This window comes from Lepisma saccharinum, chromosome 6 (genome assembly GCF_977018435.1).
Source record: "Lepisma saccharinum chromosome 6, izLepSacc3.1, whole genome shotgun sequence".
NCBI lineage: Eukaryota > Metazoa > Arthropoda > Insecta > Zygentoma > Lepismatidae > Lepisma > Lepisma saccharinum.
The window spans coordinates 37,047,524-37,072,969 of record NC_139234.1 but is presented as its reverse complement, the minus strand read 5'-3'; the positions used below and the strand labels follow the sequence as shown (position 1 = coordinate 37,072,969).

Below are 25,446 nucleotides of genomic sequence, written 5' to 3'. Positions count from 1 at the left end.
TTTTCTCGAACTTTCATTAACCTAGAAGAACACTGTCCATTAATTTTTCTCTTAAACTGTAAGTACATAGGCCTAACTTGGCAGAGGCAAGGGAGAGGAGGGGGCACTCATCCCCAATTTTCTGGTTTTGAAAATTTACAGGTTAATGGTACTTTTGTTAAACTCCTGGAACCTGAGGAGCAAAGTAATGACTAATTGTTATGACTGCAAATTTAACAGTTATTTATCAAAATAGTCCAGGATGATATTTTTATGAGCTTGTAAACTTTTCGATTCTGCCTCCCCAAAGTTAACTCCCATGTTACGCCTATGTGTAAGAACATTATCAGTGACAGAATTGTTGATGAAAGTTGCAGACTATTTATAGAAACATTGCAAGATTGATTACAAGGTTACTGGAAACTACCAAGATTTATTTTTGTTCTCGTTTTCTCCATGATCCTTTACCAGTTGGTGCTTGAGAACTGCTACGGGTCATTGATCCAGAAAATGTTTGTAATTGACTGACTCCTTGTGATTTACTTCGTTGCTGTCGTGTTCTTTCTCTGCTTCTTGTGACTTCCATATTTTGATGGTCCGGAATACTATCTTTTTTATTAACCTCAGGATATTTGCTTTCAATTGATCTCAAAATTCCTTCATATTGGGTCATAATGGCAAGAGTCTCATTAAAGAGCATTTGCAAGATGTTTAACTTATACCACCTTTCTTTGTAAAAAAGAGATACATTCTGTAATGAAATTAGAAGAGAGCACTATATTGACAACAACAACAACAAATATTCTAAGATATACGTAGCAGTAACAAATGAAAAGCACAGTATAAGTTTCTAACTTGAACAGCCAGACAGTCCAATCAGGATTCCATAAATTACCTTGACCTTGGTGAAGGAGGGGTGCAAGTGTGCAACTTGTCCCAGGCTCCAATGAAGTACATGTAAAATTAATATCTTCCAATCCATAAGACACTTAGAAAGTCAACATCAATATCATCACTATCAGTGAAGTGCAGTGACCTCAGCACTTGGAGTAACAATGGGTTATGGGTAAATCTTTAAAGCATTGCACATGCACCCCACACAACACATACAGGACAGTGTTGTTTTAATACAGATGAAATAACTTCCTAGTTTTAATGGAAGTAATAGTTTGGCATGAAACCTGAATTTTATTTATCTGTGTCTGCAAATAGTTAAATAACCAAGTACAAACTTTAGACGTATACTTCAGGTAACTGAAAATGTGGTTATGTAGCTTTTGATTTTCTTCACACAGTTGCTACACTTGCGCACAAACACATGTATGATGCAAGGATCATGGGTGCACCAATGGGGGGTTATGGGAAGTCCTACCAATAATAACTAACTAACTAACTCTGTAGCCTTCTTAAACCCGAATGTTCATGGATGCAGCAACACAGGCCTTCCATCTGTCCCTATCCTGAGCAAGATCTATATACTCTTTTCCATCCCTACCAATTTCCTTTAGGTCCATCTCAATGTTATCCCTCCATCTTTATCCTACCAATAATGGCATTCAAAATAATGTTTCAGCAGTCTAACTCTCCTACAAAGTTTTCTGGTTGTGCCTCTGTACATAAGCACATACACACACATGGACATTAAAGGAATTTTAAGAAAGTGTATTGTGCTACATCACATATAAAAATAAAGTGTAAAATTTGGGGTGTAAGGGTCATTCTCAAAACAAGGGGTAGAAACCTTGTCCAGCAGTCATAAAAATGGTTTTAAATAAATTTACACTTTTCTTCAATAGGAGTTAATTTAGTCATTAGTTGCGAAATTCATCAGCTTAATTTCTTCCAGAAATAAGTTTTCTTCTTTTCAGAATTTTATTCAGAATATGTCAATTTTCCACTCCGTGGACTGTCCTCAATCAAAATTTATGGATGTAGATTATTTTAATATTTTTTTCTTTAGACAAGTTAAGATTTAATGTATTGCAATTAAGTAATTAATCACCTTAGAATGTCCTATGAACATCAAAAAATAATCTTATGAAAATCTTAGTTCAGTAAAATATCAAAATGTAATGTTCCAGGGAAAATTGTCCACTCCGTGGACAATGGTTAAAAGTTTTTTAAAAAATCCACAAGCTGTAAGACTGTTCACTACACATCAGGAAATTGGAGGGAATGGAAGCCATTGTGATTTCAAGTGGCAGTGGTGGCTCTAAGTAGAGAGCCACCGTGCCATGCCTCTACCCTCAGAAAAAGCACGTGCTTCACCAGGGGATTTTTTACTTTAATATTTCTAAAAAATCACACGGAAAATCTATCAGTATAAGAATTTCAGATATAATTCAGTTTCTTGTATTGAATTTTAAAAATTGTAGATCCACAGTTCATTTAGCAGATAATCATATTTTAGTTGTTAGTAACACAGATTGTTGATGTATTTTCTGCATGCTGGGGTTGCAAATTATAAAAGCAAGGCGAGAATACCGTGTTTGACTCGGTGTCTCTAATTGTTCAGTGTTTTCCTTTTTAGTGAAGTAAAAGTGTCCGATAGTGTGTGAAAGGAAGGGTAGTGAGTGAAGATGAGTCAGATTAGAGTATTATTACATACACCATTTTCCAAGGTACTATACAATATTAAATTAAAAGTTAAACAATTTGGTCGTCCCACGCCAGATTTAAACATCAATTCTATTTAAAAAACCGTAAAGGTGACAGGCATCGAATTTATAATAGTCGCATTTATTTCCTAGAAACTCTGGCCGACCTCCGTGCACAGCATGCTACGATGCCAGGGATCACGGGTTCGAATCCTGGTCTGGGCATGGGTGTTCTTTGTGAGTGTTCACTCATCCTTATCTTCACGATTAGCCAAGTATTACAAATGCAAAGTAAAATAAACCAATCTTAGGAACTCTAAATCTTTGACTGCATTTTTAATAAACAAAGTTTCATTTAAATTACCTCTTTCATTAGATTTTTATGACATATGCTAGCAAAGATTTTTTCGATTTCTTGATCACGTTGGCACTACCCAGAATACTAACTGCCAGCCACCACTGGTTAGAGGTGCTTGTCTTGCTCTTTGTGTGAGATTTTTGGGATTAAGTTCTGATATCCAAACTTTGTTGAGATCAAGTGTTCACTGCGTGGACATGCTTCTCAAGGTGAGAAATTTTGCCAATCATTAAATATTATGAATTTAGTGATAAACGTTAAGTGCTGAACTCACCTGAAAATTTATGTTTGCTTAACTTGTATTTCCATGAAGTAATACAATAAAAGAAAAATAATGTCCTCTCCGTGGATGTCCATTTCATGGACAGAGATGCTCACGGATATCAAAAAGAAATTCTGATTAAAAAGAAATAAAGTTCAAATCTTCTTTTCACCAAGGAAAATGTTATACAGAAAATGTTTGGTTGCTTAAAAGGAAAGAAAAACCCACAGATATCCATTCCAAGGACTTTAAAATCTACTGTACGGAGATGAAAGTGCAGTGACAAATGTGCACTCGGTGGACAATTATACCTATTCCGTAGACTAGAAAAATTTGCCATTTTTAATTTTCTAAAGAACTAGGAGCAAATGATCTTGGCAAAATTTAGCATTTGATTAGGTTCTTTAAGGACAGAATATATAATTAGTTTTATAAATTTTCAACAATGTCAAATTTTTGTTAAATCATTTCCTCATTTCTACCCCCTTTTTTTTGTATTTGAGAATGACCTGTTAAAATATTTCAATCACTGCCCCAAGTTCCTTGGACAAAATGAAGGGAATCAAGAGAAATCAATCCTCTATTAATCCCTATAGGTGATAGACTAGGGTACTTGAAATCACATTCTTTTAAGTGGGAATTGACTGATATTCATCAAGTAAAATATGAATTAATAAAAAAAAAAATTAAAAAAAGTGCAGAATTAATCTTAGCAGTGGCCCATGGGTTTCAGGTGAGGGAGTTGGGAAATAGAAATCTCCTTCTTTCGGTGGCAATTTCTACCTGGAACCAGTCCAATAATGGAAAAAGCTGCTAGAGTATATCTTCAAAAATGGAAGATTTTATCTTGCCAGATGAGTTAAAGGAGAAAGAGAAGGTCAGTGCCACCAGAAGGAGGAGGGGAGGGAAGACAAGAAGAGTAGGTTACAGGATGGAGGGGAGGGGGAGAAACAGCCAGTTGTAAGGAACACCTGCAAGGAAAAAAACAGTTTACCTAGGAGGAAATAAGGACACACATTCTTTCCTTAGAAGTGTAGAGTGACTAGCCATGTAAGGTTTTATTTTTGTATGTATATCTTAGTGTAGCTTGAGAAAGTTCTGGGAAACCAGAACGAAACTTCGCAGATAAAACTCAATAAAAACCACTAAAAATAACTGTGTTAGATTATTTTGCATGTCTTTCCTTCCTGACGGCTGATTGTACCAAGGGGGTGAGAAGCATGTGAGGGAGCGTGTAGCACATGAACTGTGGCTTCAATAAGACAATAAATATTGTGATTTGAAAATAATAAGACATGAGATCGATTGCTCTAACTGCTAGACTTCCTACTCCTCACTGCACGTCACTGATCACTATAATTTGTTCAAATGTGAGCTCAAACAAACCTGACCAGAAAGCCCGGCACTTGACATTTAAACACAAAACATTTAATTAACATAGAGTTAGGTGTCGGTTGTTTATGTAAGATATGTTCAATGTCATTAACTGGTAATTGCAAGTTCAGCCAAAGACAAATAAAGCAATAGCCAACTTAGAAAATCTGTTAATCCACCATTATTTTTTTTAACTGTGCATCTACATGATTTATTATAGAGCAACTATGATAAATAGGGGTTCAGAATACTTCTAACCCTCCCCCATTCACCACTGAAGATAATGCAGAAGTATCTATTGTGCAAACATTTATCAACATACAGTTTTTTGTAGAAAGTGTAAAAACTTTGGGGGGGGGGGGGTTGTGATGCCCAGTATCCCCTAATTATGTATAAAGCTTCTCTGATTGATAAAATATAAGTTGTAATTACTACTTTAATAATATAAAACTCAATGCACTCAATATTTTTAATATATTTTTTCTTGAGATCTCACTTGACAATATTCTTACCTATGTAAAGTATAGAGAAATTTAAAAAAAATCAAGATTCTATATTTATTATTATATTTCTTACCTGAAGTAATGAGCAATCAGATGAAATGTTCACTGCACTGTGCCAGTGTTTGATGACATCATGTTGCCTGTTTCCCATGATTAGAAAATTATATCCCAGTACACAATTGATATATATTTGTTCCTTAGGCTCCAAAAAATATGTCAACATATGTTCATAATCAGATGTAGGATCATAAGAAGGATCCATTTTGATTTTTAGATTAATCCAACCGAGATATGCCTCATATACGTGCTGGTCTTTGGCAATTACATAATACTTCTCTGCCTCTTCATAATTATTTTCAACGAATTCATAATACTGTCCAGCTATGTGGTTTGCTACCGCATTGCTTCCTGAAAATTCTAATGCTCTTTCAATACAAACCTTTGCTTTCTGATTGTCTTTGAATTCACCATGAAGTTTCATGAATCCATTGGCACATCGTGCATAAGTATTGCCACAGCGGCCTGCATTTTTGTATGCTTCGTCAAAATTTTCTTTTGCTTTTCTATTAAATTCTATGGCAGTCTGTTTCCTTTGTTGGTTATACTTAGCAGCATTTCTATAAGTTTCTGCTAACAGTACCTTGTATTGTGGTTGATTTTGATGACTGTACTCTGCAGCTCTTTCCAAACATTCCAGTTCTTCTGGTGAAGGCTCTGCTTCTTTACTTTCAAATCTTCTCTTTCTGAAATAAGCTTTCCCCTTTAGAAAATGCCACTCAGGTTCTTCACATGCAAGATCTTTAGCTTTTGTAGCAAATTCAAGTGCAATTTGCCAATTGATAGGTCCATATTCAAAATACACAGCACTTCGTAGACCATACACTACTGATTTGTTAGCATTGTCAAGATCTGCAAAGGGCTGAAAATCTTCGGTTGTTGCTGCTGGATCCATTATGGTCAAAATGCATTTTCTGGAAGCCATTAAGGTATATTGCAGTCCATCTTTATACATTGAAACAAATTCATTTGTTGACTCTTGTAATATATTAAGGCATTCATTTATTTCATTTAATGCATTTTGATATTCATATTTTCTGACATTTTCATATGACAGGATTGACTTAAATATAATTTTGGTCCATTCTTCATCATAATTGCCATCACATTCCTTCATTTTATTTGAAATTATTGAAATTATATCTTCTGGAGAATTGAGTGGAGGGGATCTTTCTGGTTTCCACAGAAATATTGTTTCCACGTCATTTGGAAAATCCATCTTGACTTTCTGGAGGAAAACGAACAAAAAAGCATACATAATAAATGAATAAATATTGAATGAATTTAAATATTAGTTCCATAAAAACAGTTTAGCTTTGTTGCATAAAAAACTTCTAAGTTTCTCAAAATGAGATAATGGATGGGGAAAAAATGAATAGAGTTAGCAGTGGAAATGTGATTGTCTGGGAAAGAGTTCACTGTGAGAGAATGAATTGCTTATTATTCATCTTAATGATTTACTGCAAATATACTATCTACCAAAAGGTAACTGTGCACCTGCCTGAAATGTTTGTCTGTGAATACCTGGTGGTGCCATCTCTTTCTGCTATTACAACAGCCAACCGATGAGGCATGCTCTCAACTAGGTTGTGGTGGACATCCTCTGGAATGTTCCGCCATCTCCAAACTTCGGTCATTATTGTCTCGGTACCACTGCACAGTAGCAGCAGAATCATGGCAACTGACATTGTTATCCTGGTAGTAACAGGGATCTACTCTATAAAAACGCTGCAACTTTGGGAGAACCTCATTGTGTAGAATTGTACAGTTCATAATGCCACAAACATACTCCAGTGGTTCCACACTGTAGTACGTGAATCACATCCATGCCATATTGTCACCACCAACAAATTTCCTTGTGGGCAGTATGTACTTCTGTAGAAGATGTTCCCGGGTATCCTCCACACTCATACTCGCTCCTCGGACCGTAAGTTCGAACTTCGACTCCTCACTTCACAGAACCAATTTCCACTGTTTAAGTGTCCAGTTGCTAAGGTTCAAACACCACCAGAGACTTCCAGCTTTATTGGTCTTCTTGATATGGGACTTATGTACTGCTGCTCTGTCTGAATCTCTATGCTGGTGGGCCCCTGGTTGCAATTTTCCAATGGAAACAGATACTCCTATTGTTGTGCCAACCTTCTGTCTGATGGTGGACATCAGCTGTTTCCGGTTTTTGACAATTTCACGTTTCAGGGTTCGGACATCTCTGTTGGTCATAATATTTAATCGCCTGAAATGTTAGCCATTCCTACAACGTCCCTAAACCTTCCTATGCATGAACAATGTCACAGTTGACGTGGCCATGTTTGTCTTAGCGACTGTTGCCTTGCTGGACAACCTGCTGAGGGCTCACTAAAACACCCCAATACACAGTTCAGGTCACATAATGGCCTCAGAGGTCAAATAAGCTACTTTCACGGGGTGCCAAATTACTTCTGGGTAGATAGTGTATTTAAATATAATTACTTATAAGAGGAGTAGCATGCATGTAATCGGTGTTACCGCAGGTAACAGCAAAATGTAAAGAATTGAAAAATTGTTTCATTGCCGTCGAGTCGATATTGCATAGAACATTTTTTCTGCAGCCGACAGAAGCACAGAGGAAGGCCTTTGCGCTACCCTGAAGAGGTGACAAGAGGAGAGGGTGCCAATGCAAGGGAAGACCGGGGGAAGACTTTGGGGCAAAGTGTGCTACAGGGTTGTTCACATGCCTTTTTTGAGGGGCTCAGTTAACGGCCAGGCCTGTTGTCACATTGGATTGGCAGAAAAGAGCTAAATCCCACCTAAAATGGGCATACTATTTCTGTGAAGCAACTACAGGTAAACTGCAAAGCCAAGGCTGGGTTTAACTACAACTTAGACCAGTTAGGTAATAGACGAAAAGATAATTCCTTGGTGCGATTTGCGATTTGGACAAACCTTGCTCCAAAATACTAATATGTACAGCTGGGGCCAGTGGCGATTCCTCCATGTAGGAAGTGAGGAACTTCCTACAGTTTCATTTATACTTATTTCCAGTTTTCTACTTTTTAAGAGTTTAATGAGCGTTATAAAATTTTGAGCGCAATCAAGGTTCGCTACTCGACTGTCAAGAGTCAATGTGCTAGCTATCACCTGCTCGTTAAAGATCTGTTGCCCAAAGACGTTTGCCTGCCGCTGAGGAACTTTTCTCGTCATCCTACAGGCAGATGGCTGAGGGGAAGTGCAAGGGAGGGTACGCGGGGGATTGCCCAGTTATACGGTCCGCGAGGAAGGTCCCGTGGGTTCCTCAACAGTGATGCCAACTCTAGCATAATTGTTCTAAACCTAGCAAAATTTGAACTTTGTTGGCACCTAGCACTCAGTGTTCGGCATAATTGAAAATCCAGCATCATCTCAAAAACGGGCGTCCCTGGGAAAAAGAGAAATTTAATTCTAATGAAGATATTTTGTTTTGAGGAAATATTTATTTTTAAGAAAATATCCAGATCTTGTTTGTACTTCTCTAGCGGACTTGTTTCAAACAAAAGGATGTATGCCGACCAAGGGACAAGCTTTTACAAGCCCTGATCCATCCTCTTGTCTTAATCTTCTCTTCATCTTCCCCGATTTAACAAGGGAGGAACATTTCATAAAAGGAAATCGGTATAAAGAGTTGGAGGTCACAAATAAAACAAACTGACGCCGTTACCAGTCATGCAATTTTCTTCAACTTTTTTCAAGCACTATGCTAAACCCATTTTATTGAATGGTCGAAATTCCTAATGTTGCTTAACTACAATAAATAATGAATAACGCAGTTCACAACTCCAAAATAGAAAAATAAAATTGAACTTAAAACTACTACAATCATCAGAAAGTGATGATAATAAATTAATAATAATTGTATAATAATAACAATAAACCCTAGAATAATTTTATCACATTTAGCGTAATTTATGAGTTGAAACAGCACCTTTTCTTATCAGGAGGTTGGTATTGGCAAAGCTGTTCTTAATCCACAAATGACAGGCAGGGAGGGCCTGCAGCTAACATTACAAATCCAATGGCTAATCCAAGGTACAGGCGATACATGATACATGTCACTGTGTAATTGAACGCATTTTTGAAAACTTCCCTCGGTCTGTTTACCATAACTTCCAACACCTCAAAAATTCCACGAGTCGCCACTGGTTGGGGCGCGTCAAGTATCTGAGCGCTGAGCGAGCAAGGTGATCGCTCAGCTACTTGATGGCCAAGTAAGCGTTGCTCGGAAAATCGGGTATATCCCGTCCGACTCTCTAATTGCCACTAATCGAAAACGACGATCCTGTCTCATCGTAGGTACTAAACTAAAATGTACAGTTCACAAAAGTTTCACCCCCAACAGGGGCGCCGACTTGTCAAAATTATTGGGGGGGGGGCCTCTGATCACTGAAATAAATTAATGAATGACTCCCTCCCTCCCTTTCTTAAGTTTTGGCCTCAGTGTTCGGAATCTCGTAAAAGCCCATGAATTCCTCACAAATATTTAAATTTTCATTTACAGTTCGAATGCAAAATGTCAATTGTTCACGGATGGATATGTCACAAGTTTCGTCAACCATAATAGCAAAATATTCCCGACTGTTAATATCTGCTACCACGGAGCGCAAGACAGATCTCCCTAATATATGAATGATCTCGTTCTGAATGTCATGTGAGAGCCATTTGTAGCCCGAACGTCCCATCCACTCTCCTAGTTCATGCACATCACTTTTTAGTAAAAATGTTAACAATACTCATAATTATATACTTAGTATATAGTACTAAGTCATGTGTTTTGCTTTCTCTGGTGAGAGCCCCCCCAAAGTTGATGGTTTAGCGGTCTCAGCCCCCCAAAGTTGATGGTCTAGAACATTTCAAATGTGTATTTAAAGTTAAATTCATGTGGCGCAATTCAGAGTAAACTTTACAAGAGAAGCAAAATAATACATTACATTCTCTTAAGCAAAATTATTTGGGGGGCTCTGCCCCCCCATCGTTAACATTGGGGGCTCGAGCTCCACCAAGCCCCATGGAGTCGGCGCCTATGCCCCAACCAATCAATAATAAGGTCCCGGCGGAAAAATGGAAAAGCATTCCAATTAGAATACATTTCCAGAAATTTCGCACTTTACGCACTTGTTTTCCACAATATGGGGACGCAAATGACATGTTGTCGAAGAGATTTTTTTTGTGGTGAATACTTGCAAGTTTCAACTTATTTGTACCAGCCGATCCTGCAATAGAATTTTCGGAATCCTGTTTTTCAGCGTATGGCGGAAGGGGTCCCGAGTTCGATACCCGGTGGAGGCACATAGTGGTTCGGATCCCACTTTAAACTGTAAGTCCAGTCTCGATTAACCTTACTGTGCATAAAGTGGACTTAAAACACCAACTCTACTCAGCGTATGGCGGTTTACAATTACATTTTTTTTCACTGCCAGCTTAATAGAATGTTGTTGCATGATCGTTGCATGAGATGAGACTGTTATGTTCGAGTAGTGTTAATTAGGGGCCTGGTTACAGATGTTCGATTTCCGAACTTCCCGAAATTTTGGAATATATATAGGCCTACAGGCTTCCCCCCCCAAATGGGGGGACAGCAGTGATATACCGTTGAAGAGTGGTCTTTACCTGAAAATATCATGGGATTTGTTTACATAGGGCCGATGTTACAATCGAATTTCCCTACTGAGATTAATACAAAGTTTTTTTACGAGCCTGTACGTTAGTATTATTTTTTCCCCAAGACGTATTAACTATTTTTAACGTGAATTTGCACTATTGTAGGAACTACATACTACATTTTTTTTCTGTATTACGATTTCAATTTTTATATAACCTATAACGTTCATTACTGTGAGGGAATAAGTAAAATAAAGCAAATCAATCAGTGATGAAGGGACACTCACAGAGGACATCCATGCACAGACCGAGATTCGAACCTAGCGTCATATCACGCTGTACTAATCACTTCGCCGCTGAGGTTGGCGAGCAGATATTTCTGTAATATTATAATTGGTCTCTTTGGGGCTAAATATTTCCTTTTACATTGTAGGTAACTGTCTATTAAAATTAAGCCTGCTCGTTGAATATGGTATTCGAAGTTCGGGCGTAGGATAATTTACGTAAATCAGCCTATTCCCAAGGCTCGAACAAACATCTCCTCTGAATTTTCGCTTTAAGCAGAAAAACTTTTAAGAATTCAATTGCCTAAATAAGTAAATGAATTTATGGATTGCTGTACGTATCACTTCTGAAAAGTTATTTAATATATTGAAGGAAATTGAAGGTTTATAACTGTCGTAAATGCAACATTTCCGTCGTCTGAGCTTGAATCAGAGACAAATATGAGTGTCTCTTCCATTGTAGGAATTTTAATTTTCTTTTTTCCACTACCAATAGTGGTGCTCCATGTGTGCCCAGATTGAAGCATTTTATTTGGGGGAAAAAAGTAACCAAAGTCACTTCAAGACCACGGTTTTACTCCTAATCTTCCCTATCCTACTATAGAGCAACACATTCTAATCCCTGTCAATAGATCTAAACAACCCGTATTTGTAAATACTTGGCATTATATCTTATCGAAAAAGGAATAACAAAATCTATAGCATTTCTATGGCACAATGTGAAATGTGGGAAAACAACATAATTCCACGAGAGGGTAGGCTGCAAGCATAGACATGAGGCAAACGAACAGATACTCGCATATCTCTGCAGCGAAGAAGCAGTACAGTCGAAAAGGAAGCACGAAAGCGGAACCATGACTTTAGATTTTGAAAACCCTATTCTTTCATAGAGCATGCAGAAAGTAACAAAAACACGAAAATATTCTATGAGAACTTTGGGAAATTTTACGCAAGAAGCGCTTGCGATGTTTAATTCACAGTGAAAACATAACTAATATTAAATTAGTCACAATAGCTCACAGATGTGCACTTATGTTCTCAGTCTAATTATTATATTACTATTATATTCTTACTTTTGTAATGTAGTATTATGTTACACGAATAGTGAGTTGACAATAAATTGTACTTACCTACTCCTCGCTTTTGAACACTCGACTTCTGGTATTTTGTGTCTTATTCACATGAGGAAATGAACACTGGAAGAAATTAGAGATTGTTTTATGGGAAATACATCCCACTTCTCAGGTTCGAAATTCAATATTATCGATGTATTGAACAAACTGTTTCACGTGACTTTCCTTAACACTTATATCACTAAAGGTTGCAAAGTTTTAAGCGGCGAAACTATTTGAAAACTATATCTGCTTCACTTTTTATCTGTAGAGCAGTTTTGTCTGCTTGGAGTGGACTCTCAGGGAACTTTGGTTTCTGATAGTGAGTGCCCTTCCACGATTAGAGGGTACACTGATAACTAAGGGTTGTCGCAATGGAGAAGAAATTAGTGTAGAATGACGGGTCCTGGATGTGTTTTCCTAGCTGAACTCTAGATAGTAAACTAGTCCTTTATATATGTGTTTGTATTTCTCAAGATATTGACTTCCAGAACACTTTCTGCTTGCTTGCAGCACAGACTCTGTGTTACACGTACGCGCGTTGCGCTCATATATGTAACGATTCTGGACTTCCCCGATTTCATACGAGACACAAAGAGTACCGTAAATTTATTTCCGTTTTAGTATAACAAAAAATATCCAATAATACTTTTAATGTATAACTGTACACAATCCGAAAGTTTTGTAGATGTGTTTTGTAACAGTACATTACAAAGTATTTAAATCGACATCAATACAAAGTTGAACGTCGTGGTAGATGCGAAACCAGGTACAATTTTCCCCATTTTGCTCCTCGGAAATAGATTCTCAGGAAGGGACTTAAATTATGGATTAGTTCTCGTTTTGCGCTTGACGTCATATGTCACATTATGGCAAATAGCAAAAGTGTGTTAGTTGGTGAGGCAGGAGAAATATTAAAAATCAATAAAAAAAATAATATCTGAGTAGCAATGGCACGTCACTGTTGCGAACATTACAAGTATTGCGAAAATAGCAAGTAATGCTTCTGCGCACGCGCACACACACACACAAACAAACCAATCTCAAGGGGGGGGGGGTGCAAGATAATATTTTACCTTGACCCAGTCCCGCACTAAAAAAAATCTAGACTGCATCATTTAATATTTATCATTTCGTTACGACTCTTCAAGCCAACAGCAAGAAGTAGCCTGTATGATACCTATACGCCGCAGGAATTTACCGATCCTGTCTCAATTTTCCTTTAAGGTCACTGGCGTTCGCAGGATTTTTTTCGGAGGGGACTGGAATTGGAAAGATGAATATTTCATAGTGGCCGCGGTGGCTCAGTCGGTAACTCGTCTGACTACCGATCCCCGGCCGGTTCAAATCCGGGAACTTTTCTAACGATGGAAGCGGCCCCGGCGCCCACCCAGCGTCGAATAACATGCGTACCTGGGGGTAAAGGCGGTCAGGGGCGTGGTGCTGATCACATCACCACCACTCACGACCAGAACAAGAAAGTGTGGGGCGTTACCCCCACACCCCATATACGCCTGCATGGCGTAATGCTAAGCACAGGGGAACACTTTACCTTTTTTTTAATATTTCATAATTATAATTTCATAATATTTCAAAATAAAATAAGTAGTACCGGAACGCGATAACGTCAATCGCTATTTAATATTCGCAATTCATTTGCACGTACTTATAACTAATTTGCACGTACTTAGAACTAATTCGCATGTACTTAGAATTCATTTGCACGTACTTAGAATACTTTACATTTATGTATTTGCATGTTTATAACTTTTTATGAATATATATTTATTTATTTTATGAAAAATATGTATATAGAAGGTAATTAGAGGTACTAAACGCTATGCATATGTTTTTATATTCATTACTGCAAAGTATGTAATGTATAAAATGTTAATATTAATGTTTATAGTATTGAAAATAAGAGTTTACGGTTTATGAACCGCTATGAAAGGTGGTAATGGTACGAAAGAAGACGGTCCCGGTACTCGAACCCGCGATATGTAACGTTATTAATTAGTACTATGTTTTAATGTATGTTATTATGGTATGAAAGACGGTGGTTTCACACGCCAGACAGAATACTGTCTCCGAATCTCGACTCGGCGGTGAAGGTAGACAGAGAGAATGAATTAATATTCCGCGCAGGTAGAGGAGAAAGGAATTTAGGGAGTGTGCGTTCAAGGTCAAATGACGTCACAACGTCAGAACAAAGAAGGAATCTGATTCACCAATCAGAGAACGCGTCGGTAGGTTTTCAGAACCGGTTTTTTCAAGGTTAACCAGTACGCAAGAACAGGGGAAAGCTATGCAATACTGTAGGCCAGGGGAGGGATTCAACCAGACAACAAAGGATGTCTGGAAATGCACAGCAAGGGTCAAATCTCTGAAGCTATGCGGTTTCCGCCGCCAATTAATATTCCGCTCAGGGTTGCCCCAAGGCACAGGACGCTTTAGCGCGGGTTTGGGGCTAGAACGCTTGCATGTCAGAACAGGTTTTTGTCTAAGTAAGCCAAGTTTGCCCAGAACACAAGAAAAAATAATTTTTGGATACCGAACTAGATTGGAGCGAGAACTTTAATTTGAACAAGGAGAACGAAGCGTAAGGGTTTATTATCTGTACTAGGAAGAAGGGAGAGCTATCAGGGACTGGGCCTACAGTTTTCACTATTTGCTTTTATCACGGGGTAACAAATCTAGGACCCTTTGATTATTGATTTAGGTAGTAAATTTATGTTACTGTGTGCTATTTAACATAACATTGAGTTTATTTTTTTACCAAACTTTGACTTTATGTCAAATCTTTTACAAGTTTTTATGTATTTTTACCAAAATAACACTATTTATACTATTCAGGCAACATTTTTTATTAAATGTTGGACTCGCAAAGACATTTTTTCAACTTTTAACTTATTATTTTACAATTTTATGTTAATTTTTTACCAAAATAACACTATTTGTACTATTCAGGCAACATTTTTTATTAAATTTTGCACTCACAAAGACATTTTTCAACTTTTAACTTATTATTTTACAACTTTATATTAATTTTTTACCAAAATAACACTATTTGTACTATTCAAGCAACATTTTTTATTAAATTTTGTACTCACGAAAAACATTTTTCAATTTTTAACTTATTATTTTACAATTTTATGTTAATTTTTTTACCAAAATAACACTATTTGTACTATTCAGGCAACATTTTTTATTAAATTTTGGACTCGCAAAGACATTTTTTCAACTTTTAACTTATTATTTTACAATTTTATGTTAATTTTTTACCAAAATAACACTATTTGTACTATTCAGGCAACATTTTTTTATTAAATTTTGCACTCACAAAAAACATTTTTCAATTTTTAACTTATTATTTTACAACTTTATGTTAATTTTTACCAAAATAATACAATTCAATCTGTTCAGGAAAGATTTTTAGTCGCATTTTTGACACACAGAGTGTGTGATCTCAACTTCTATCTGTTTATTTCACAAGTTTAGGCTTATTATTACCAAAATAATACAATTCAATCTGTTCAGGAAAGACTTTTAGTCGCATTTTCGACACACAAAGTGTGTGTTCTCAACTTCTATCTGTTTATTTCACAAGTTTAGGCTTATTATTACTCAAATAACACAATTCTATCTGTTCAGGAAAGATTTTTAGTTACATTTTCGACACACAAAGTGTGTGTTCTCAACTTTTATTTGTTTATTTTACAAGTTTAGCCTAATATTTACTCAAATGACACTATTTATATTATTCAGGCACTATTTTTATTACATTTTGGACACACACGCACTCTCACACACACACACACACACCTACACACACACACACACACACACACACACACAGAGAGAGAGAGAGAGAGAGAGATTTTTCCAAGTTTACTCAAATAACACAATTTAAATGTGTTTTGAATTATATTTTGTACACATGAAGTGTGTTTCGTCAAGTTTTACCCTTTTATTTTACAAGTTTAGGCTTAATATTACTCAAATAACACAATTTAATCTAGTCAGGAAGGATTTGTTATTATATTTTGGATGCACAAAGAGATGTTTTCAACTTTTTTACTGATTTTTTGCAGGGTACGTATTAATTTTTATTTATTTTGTTTTGTATTATATATACATTTACAAATTTTTAACTTAGAGTTTAGTATTTATTTAAATTTTTTCAAAAACACTAAAAAAAAGTACTTTTAGCTAAAATGTAAGCCATAGAATATATTATTATTATTATTATTATTAGGGTTTACTGATTTCCACTATGCTATTTTTGGTTCTGTATTTCTATATGTATTTATTTAGGGCAGGTTACGCCTGCCACGTAGGAAAGTTTGTTTATTTTAGAGTTTGCTGAGTATTTTGTTACTTTTATACTAGGTAATGTTTCCTAAATATATCAGGTAGGGCTCCATCCATATACTTTTGTTTTTGCTATTTTGGAGATGTGATCAGCATCACTCTCCATCTGCTTTTTATTTTATGTACCCAATATTATTTTGAGGCTTAGTGAATTCTAGAGCCTATTTATGCAGGAGAGAGGAGAGAGGACTTGAAAATTTTGATCTCAGACAACCCACAACTATTTGTCAGAGTATTTTAAAGGATATTTTATACTTATTATGTGCCACTAGAATATCAAAGCTTGCTTAATTTTTATGTCTGTAACGCATTTATTGTATTTCTAGCTAAGGCTTACTGGATAAAGTACACGAAATGTTTAACATTTCAACTATTTGCTTTTATACGAGGGCAATTTTTTAGTGTAACGAAAATTATGATGTGTCTATGAGGTCTGAAACCCCTTTACCGAGGGTCCATATTTGGACGCTTACTAATATTGTTTTTTCCCCTTACATATAACAATTTAACAATATAATTATAATACGAAGTTAACAGACGGCTTAGGGGCCTAGGTCCACTTTCCAAACTTTTTTACTATTCTAGAAGAATTATTTAGCTTTATAGCCTTTTTCAAGGTATTTTTGAAGTATTACTGGCTTCTTTGGGTGCATCAACACTTGGGTTATTTCCATTTGGTTTATTATACGAGGTTTATTTTTTACTCTAAGATCAATATATGTCTCCGAGGACTAAAATACATTTATTGAAGCTAAAAGCTTAGGCTGTAACTAGGGACTTAGCATGTATATCGACAATTTATAGGACAACACGAACCTTACAAAGGATTATAGGTGACGTACGACCACACGCCAGAGCTTTGTTAATCTGCAAGAAGCAGTTGCAACTAATGCTATGAGGATATAATGTTAATTTTTCATTGTTTCACAAGGAGGCTATTTTTTACACAACCAATATTTGCTTTTTCAAGTAACTACATGTACCAGAAGCACACATGCCAACACTAACTAGATTTTGATTTATACTATCTCAGGTGCTAAATGTATCAAGAACACTGATTGTATATATTTTTGAGAATCCAACTATATCAGGATTTTTCTATGTAAGTATATTTTTATTGACTGGCTTATTTAACAGATCAAACAGAAAGACGGCAAAATTCACTAAATGTAGGTGATTGCATGAAAATAACTAGATCAAGGGGTGACCAACAGTGAGCTGAATGTATATATAGAGGGTTGCGCTCTATTATTCTCACCTTCGCTGGATTGGCGAAGGAACGCACTTGTGGGCGGTAGAACCTGAACGGGCTCCACCATGGCATCGGAGACTCGAAGCAGATGTTTTGGAGGATGAACCCAAGTAGGGTCATAGGCGCTACGACCAATTTGGTCATTGCTTTTTATATGAGGAACCAATTTGGCCCACTCCCAAAATTAACTTAGATTGCTTATAACTTATGAAATTTGAAGTCTGCACAAGATCCGATGACAAAATCTAAAATTGTAACAACCCTGCCAGGGACTTGAACCCTGGACAGATAGGTTAAAAGCCTAGCGCTATACAAACTAAGCTACCTGCATTTTTAAAAAGTTAGTTATGTTAAGAAATATATTGAAACACCTGAGAACACTCTTGGTCTGGTTCGACAGAGAAGGAGACAACATTTCCAAATTTTTACAGACTGGGTGTATTTTTCCACTATAGAGGCCTTCACTATATGTAATTCGAAACGCTAAAGTTCAGCTAGCTTCCAAAATTGAGGTAAAGATTGTGTTTGGCGAGATTAACAAGTTACAATTATATCCAGTTACGGACAAATAAAGCTAAAAGTCTCAGATTTGCTGTACTAGCCAAGTTTTAGTAACATTTTCTTCACTTTAGTACAAATATCAAAGAAATAGGTATATTTTATTTATAATTTGACAAAATGTACTAGTATTTAATTCACAAAGTTAGGTAAAAAACAGTATTTTTTAAATGCCTTCAAATGTTATGTTATTTAGCCACTAACAACTGGTTTACACTGTTTGGCATCCTTTAAATAGGAAAAGAAGGAATTATTTGTTTAGTATTTTTATATTTATTTAAGAAAACAATTCTACAGTTTAACTTAATTTTAACAAATTGTTACTAATTTATATATCAAAGTTATGTTATTTAGAGTGTATGAAGGCGTATAAAGTTAATATTTGTACTTATCAGTTCAACTTACAATTATATTTTACACACAAAAAATAATGTTTACAGTTAAATTACTTGAATCAGAGAATAATATTTTACAGTAATTGATTCATTCAGCAGTAGTCAGTACTTTTATGCATCAGAAAGTTTTCTTAATTTTCTATTACGCATGCTATTTTGGGCTATTCTTAAAATGTATTTCTAGGGCAAACTGGTTTAATTTTCTGCTTATAATGCAAAGTTGACAGTTTTCGCAAAATGCATTGTACATTTGTTATATTCTCTACTTACAATCCAAATATTATGCTTATTTAATGTATAACTAACTAACTCTCTAGCCTTCTTAAACCCGAATGTTCATGGCTGCAGCAACACATGCCTTTCATCTGTCCCTGTCCTGAGCAAGATCTATATACTCCTTTCCTTCCCTACCAATTTCCTTTAGGTCCATCTCTACATTATCCCTCCATCTTTGTTTTGGTCTTCCTATTGATCTTTTACCATCAGGTTTCCCAACAAGAATCCTGTATACTCTTCTTTCCTCTCCCATTCGTACCACATGATCTACACACCTAAGTCTTCTTGATTTAATCATTCTAATAATATCTGGACATGAATACAAATTATGTACTTCTAATTTATGTAACCTTCTCCACTCATCTGTCTCCTCATCTGTTTTAGGCCCAAATATTTTCCTAAGGATTTTATTTTCAAATACTCTCAATTTATGTTCCTTTTTCAATGTAAGGGACCAGGTTTATTTACTGAATTTAACTTTCATTTTTTGTAATTAACAAAAATTAAAAGCTTATACTGTAGTTATTATATCTTTTTCTATCAGCTTATTTTGAAATTAATATTATTAGTTATAGTCTTTGATTTATAACTATATTGCTTTTTTATCAATTTATCTAAGAGTACACGCAGACAAACACATGTGTACACACGTTTATGTAAATAGATATGCCTTTTTTCAATATTTTAGTATGAAGATTGCACTTTAGCTATTTAAGCAAGGGTAGGAAAGGTAGGATTTCTGAGAATTTGTTGCAGGATTTTGTTGTCCAAGTATAGATGAGAACTGAGCTGGGAGACTGTTTTGAACATTTTCATGATAGTTTGCATGTGAACTGTATGCAAATTGAGCACTATTGACTGTGCATGCTTCTAAGTTTTGCTGTTATTTTACATCAAGTCTATGAGACTGTAGTCAGTTTTCCCTTTTCAAGTAGTTTTTATTGATTGTATTTGTATATGTTTTGGGGACTTAGCAGTTTTATGTTATGAGGCAGTTTGTTGTAGAATATTTTTACCGGATTGTTTTGAGATATTGAGTGTCTGCTGTTTTACTTGTAATTATTTTCCTTCTTGTGTTGTGTATTTGACTATATTTTGTCCAAGTTCGTAGTATTTAGAATAATTGTTATTGACTTGTAGATGTAGGGAGTAATAATCCTTTGCAAGATGCTTTATAATTTAGTCTGAACATTATTCTTAGTGTTCACTTTTGAAGCCTTAGTATTCTGGTAGTATTATTAATGTAGAGGTAAATTAGGCTGAAATGTAGGCATTTTTCTGATACATTATACTCACTTAGTTGTTTCAGCAGGTAGAAGTTGCATGATGGTTTACTGCTGATGATGTTAATTTGCTCTTCTTATGTACTACGTATGATGTAGCTTACTTGAGTAATTGGAATTTTCTACTGAAAAAAGGATTGCTTGTCTATTTTATTCCTATGTTGTTGAGTTTGTCCATAAGCAAGCCATGTTTTTACTCTATCCTATGCCTTGGAAGAATCTAGATATATTGTGTTTGCAGTTTTATGTTTCTCTAAGGTTTCAGCTATGTAGTTTTTTAAACTGTGCTATGGGTGTGACTATTGATTTCTCTTTCTGGATGCCATGTTGGTTTCTGTGTATTCCTCTTGCTGCTTGAATTTGACTTAGGTTGTTTGCTTTTTTTCTTAGATCTTTATATGTTTATTTGTTCAGTATTTTTTATTTTTTTGAATTTTAATTATTTTAATTTTACATTAACTAACAAATTTTACTTTAACAACAAAATAATTTACTCTAGTAAAAAAACAACTTCTACTAACAAAAATGTACTATTATAACTTTTAATTTTAGAAAATTGTATTTTTAAAGCTTTAACTTTGAAAAATTGATGTTTAATTACTTTAATTTTACATTAACTAACAAATTTTACATTAACAACAAAATAATTTGCCCTAGTATAAAAACTTCTGCTAACAAAAATATACTATTATAACTTTTGATTTTAGAAAATTGTATTTTTAAAATTTTAACTTTGAAAAATTGAATTTTAACACACTTTGACTTTAACAATGTACTTTGATTTTTTTATGTAAAAGAATATTAAAAAAATAAAAAATACTGAACAAATAAACATATAAAGATCTAAGAAAAAAAGCAAACAACCTAAGTCAAATTCAAGCAGCAAGAGGAATACACAGAAACCAACATGGCATCCAGAAAGAGAAATCAATAGTCACACCCATAGCACAGTTTAAAAAACTACATAGCTGAAACCTTAGAGAAACATAAAACTGCAAACACAATATATCTAGATTCTTCCAAGGCATAGGATAGAGTAAAAACATGGCTTGCTTATGGACAAACTCAACAACATAGGAATAAAATAGACAAGCAATCCTTTTTTCAGTAGAAAATTCCAATTACTCAAGTAAGCTACATCATACGTAGTACATAAGAAGAGCAAATTAACATCATCAGCAGTAAACCATCATGCAACTTCTACCTGCTGAAACAACTAAGTGAGTATAATGTATCAGAAAAATGCCTACATTTCAGCCTAATTTACCTCTACATTAATAATACTACCAGAATACTAAGGCTTCAAAAGTGAACACTAAGAATAATGTTCAGACTAAATTATAAAGCATCTTGCAAAGGATTATTACTCCCTACATCTACAAGTCAATAACAATTATTCTAAATACTACGAACTTGGACAAAATATAGTCAAATACACAACACAAGAAGGAAAATAATTACAAGTAAAACAGCAGACACTCAATATCTCAAAACAATCCGGTAAAAATATTCTACAACAAACTGCCTCATAACATAAAACTGCTAAGTCCCCAAAACATATACAAATACAATCAATAAAAACTACTTGAAAAGGGAAAACTGACTACAGTCTCATAGACTTGATGTAAAATAACAGCAAAACTTAGAAGCATGCACAGTCAATAGTGCTCAATTTGCATACAGTTCACATGCAAACTATCATGAAAATGTTCAAAACAGTCTCCCAGCTCAGTTCTCATCTATACTTGGACAACAAAATCCTGCAACAAATTCTCAGAAATCCTACCTTTCCTACCCTTGCTTAAATAGCTAAAGTGCAATCTTCATACTAAAATATTGAAAAAAGGCATATCTATTTACATAAACGTGTGTACACATGTGTTTGTCTGCGTGTACTCTTAGATAAATTGATAAAAAAGCAATATAGTTATAAATCAAAGACTATAACTAATAATATTAATTTCAAAATAAGCTGATAGAAAAAGATATAATAACTACAGTATAAGCTTTTAATTTTTGTTAATTACAAAAAATGAAAGTTAAATTCAGTAAATAAACCTGGTCCCTTACATTGAAAAAGGAACATAAATTGAGAGTATTTGAAAATAAAATCCTTAGGAAAATATTTGGGCCTAAAACAGATGAGGAGACAGATGAGTGGAGAAGGTTACATAAATTAGAAGTACATAATTTGTATTCATGTCCAGATATTATTAGAATGATTAAATCAAGAAGACTTAGGTGTGTAGATCATGTGGTACGAATGGGAGAGGAAAGAAGAGTATACAGGATTCTTGTTGGGAAACCTGATGGTAAAAGATCAATAGGAAGACCAAAACAAAGATGGAGGGATAATGTAGAGATGGACCTAAAGGAAATTGGTAGGGAAGGAAAGGAGTATATAGATCTTGCTCAGGACAGGGACAGATGAAAGGCATGTGTTGCTGCAGCCATGAACATTCGGGTTTAAGAAGGCTAGAGAGTTAGTTAGTTATACATTAAATAAGCATAATATTTGGATTGTAAGTAGAGAATATAACAAATGTACAATGCATTTTGCGAAAACTGTCAACTTTGCATTATAAGCAGAAAATTAAACCAGTTTGCCCTAGAAATACATTTTAAGAATAGCCCAAAATAGCATGCGTAATAGAAAATTAAGAAAACTTTCTGATGCATAAAAGTACTGACTACTGCTGAATGAATCAATTACTGTAAAATATTATTCTCTGATTCAAGTAATTTAACTGTAAACATTATTTTTTGTGTGTAAAATATAATTGTAAGTTGAACTGATAAGTACAAATATTAACTTTATACGCCTTCATACACTCTAAATAACATAACTTTGATATATAAATTAGTAACAATTTGTTAAAATTAAGTTAAACTGTAGAATTGTTTTCTTAAATAAATATAAAAATACTAAACAAATAATTCCTTCTTTTCCTATTTAAAGGATGCCAAACAGTGTAAACCAGTTGTTAGTGGCTAAATAACATAACATTTGAAGGCATTTAAAAAATACTGTTTTTTACCTAACTTTGTGAATTAAATACTAGTACATTTTGTCAAATTATAAATAAAATATACCTATTTCTTTGATATTTGTACTAAAGTGAAGAAAATGTTACTAAAACTTGGCTAGTACAGCAAATCTGAGACTTTTAGCTTTATTTGTCCGTAACTGGATATAATTGTAACTTGTTAATCTCGCCAAACACAATCTTTACCTCAATTTTGGAAGCTAGCTGAACTTTAGCGTTTCGAATTACATATAGTGAAGGCCTCTATAGTGGAAAAATACACCCAGTCTGTAAAAATTTGGAAATGTTGTCTCCTTCTCTGTCGAACCAGACCAAGAGTGTTCTCAGGTGTTTCAATATATTTCTTAACATAACTAACTTTTTAAAAATGCAGGTAGCTTAGTTTGTATAGCGCTAGGCTTTTAACCTATCTGTCCAGGGTTCAAGTCCCTGGCAGGGTTGTTACAATTTTAGATTTTGTCATCGGATCTTGTGCAGACTTCAAATTTCATAAGTTATAAGCAATCTAAGTTAATTTTGGGAGTGGGCCAAATTGGTTCCTCATATAAAAAGCAATGACCAAATTGGTCGTAGCGCCTATGACCCTACTTGGGTTCATCCTCCAAAACATCTGCTTCGAGTCTCCGATGCCATGGTGGAGCCCGTTCAGGTTCTACCGCCCACAAGTGCGTTCCTTCGCCAATCCAGCGAAGGTGAGAATAATAGAGCGCAACCCTCTATATATACATTCAGCTCACTGTTGGTCACCCCTTGATCTAGTTATTTTCATGCAATCACCTACATTTAGTGAATTTTGCCGTCTTTCTGTTTGATCTGTTAAATAAGCCAGTCAATAAAAATATACTTACATAGAAAAATCCTGATATAGTTGGATTCTCAAAAATATATACAATCAGTGTTCTTGATACATTTAGCACCTGAGATAGTATAAATCAAAATCTAGTTAGTGTTGGCATGTGTGCTTCTGGTACATGTAGTTACTTGAAAAAGCAAATATTGGTTGTGTGAAAAATAGCCTCCTTGTGAAACAATGAAAAATTAACATTATATCCTCATAGCATTAGTTGCAACTGCTTCTTGCAGATTAACAAAGCTCTGGCGTGTGGTCGTACGTCACCTATAATCCTTTGTAAGGTTCGTGTTGTCCTATAAATTGTCGATATACATGCTAAGTCCCTAGTTACAGCCTAAGCTTTTAGCTTCAATAAATGTATTTTAGTCCTCGGAGACATATATTGATCTTAGAGTAAAAAATAAACCTCGTATAATAAACCAAATGGAAATAACCCAAGTGTTGATGCACCCAAAGAAGCCAGTAATACTTCAAAAATACCTTGAAAAAGGCTATAAAGCTAAATAATTCTTCTAGAATAGTAAAAAAGTTTGGAAAGTGGACCTAGGCCCCTAAGCCGTCTGTTAACTTCGTATTATAATTATATTGTTAAATTGTTATATGTAAGGGGAAAAAACAATATTAGTAAGCGTCCAAATATGGACCCTCGGTAAAGGGGTTTCAGACCTCATAGACACATCATAATTTTCGTTACACTAAAAAATTGCCCTCGTATAAAAGCAAATAGTTGAAATGTTAAACATTTCGTGTACTTTATCCAGTAAGCCTTAGCTAGAAATACAATAAATGCGTTACAGACATAAAAATTAAGCAAGCTTTGATATTCTAGTGGCACATAATAAGTATAAAATATCCTTTAAAATACTCTGACAAATAGTTGTGGGTTGTCTGAGATCAAAATTTTCAAGTCCTCTCTCCTCTCTCCTGCATAAATAGGCTCTAGAATTCACTAAGCCTCAAAATAATATTGGGTACATAAAATAAAAAGCAGATGGAGAGTGATGCTGATCACATCTCCAAAATAACAAAAACAAAAGTATATGGATGGAGCCCTACCTGATATATTTAGGAAACATTACCTAGTATAAAAGTAACAAAATACTCAGCAAACTCTAAAATAAACAAACTTTCCTACGTGGCAGGCGTAACCTGCCCTAAATAAATACATATAGAAATACAGAACCAAAAATAGCATAGTGGAAATCAGTAAACCCTAATAATAATAATAATAATAATATATTCTATGGCTTACATTTTAGCTAAAAGTACTTTTTT

At 34.9% G+C, this 25,446-nt stretch overlaps 2 protein-coding genes across 2 annotated transcripts in view; one reads left to right on the top strand and one right to left on the bottom strand.

The window, feature by feature from the left end:
• Nucleotides 1-25,446, top strand: part of Diap2 (Death-associated inhibitor of apoptosis 2) — a 328,461-nt gene that overhangs the window by 227,299 nt on the left and 75,716 nt on the right. The window lies entirely within an intron of this gene.
• Nucleotides 118-12,551, bottom strand: LOC145989318 (uncharacterized). Its single transcript, XM_083124650.1, has 3 exons — nucleotides 12,155-12,551; nucleotides 5,147-6,358; nucleotides 118-730 (listed from the first exon to the last, which is right to left on the bottom strand). The coding sequence occupies exons 2-3, from the start codon at nucleotides 6,347-6,349 to the stop codon at nucleotides 413-415; spliced, it is 1,521 nt and encodes a 506-aa protein (XP_082980776.1). The 5' UTR covers nucleotides 6,350-6,358; nucleotides 12,155-12,551; the 3' UTR covers nucleotides 118-412.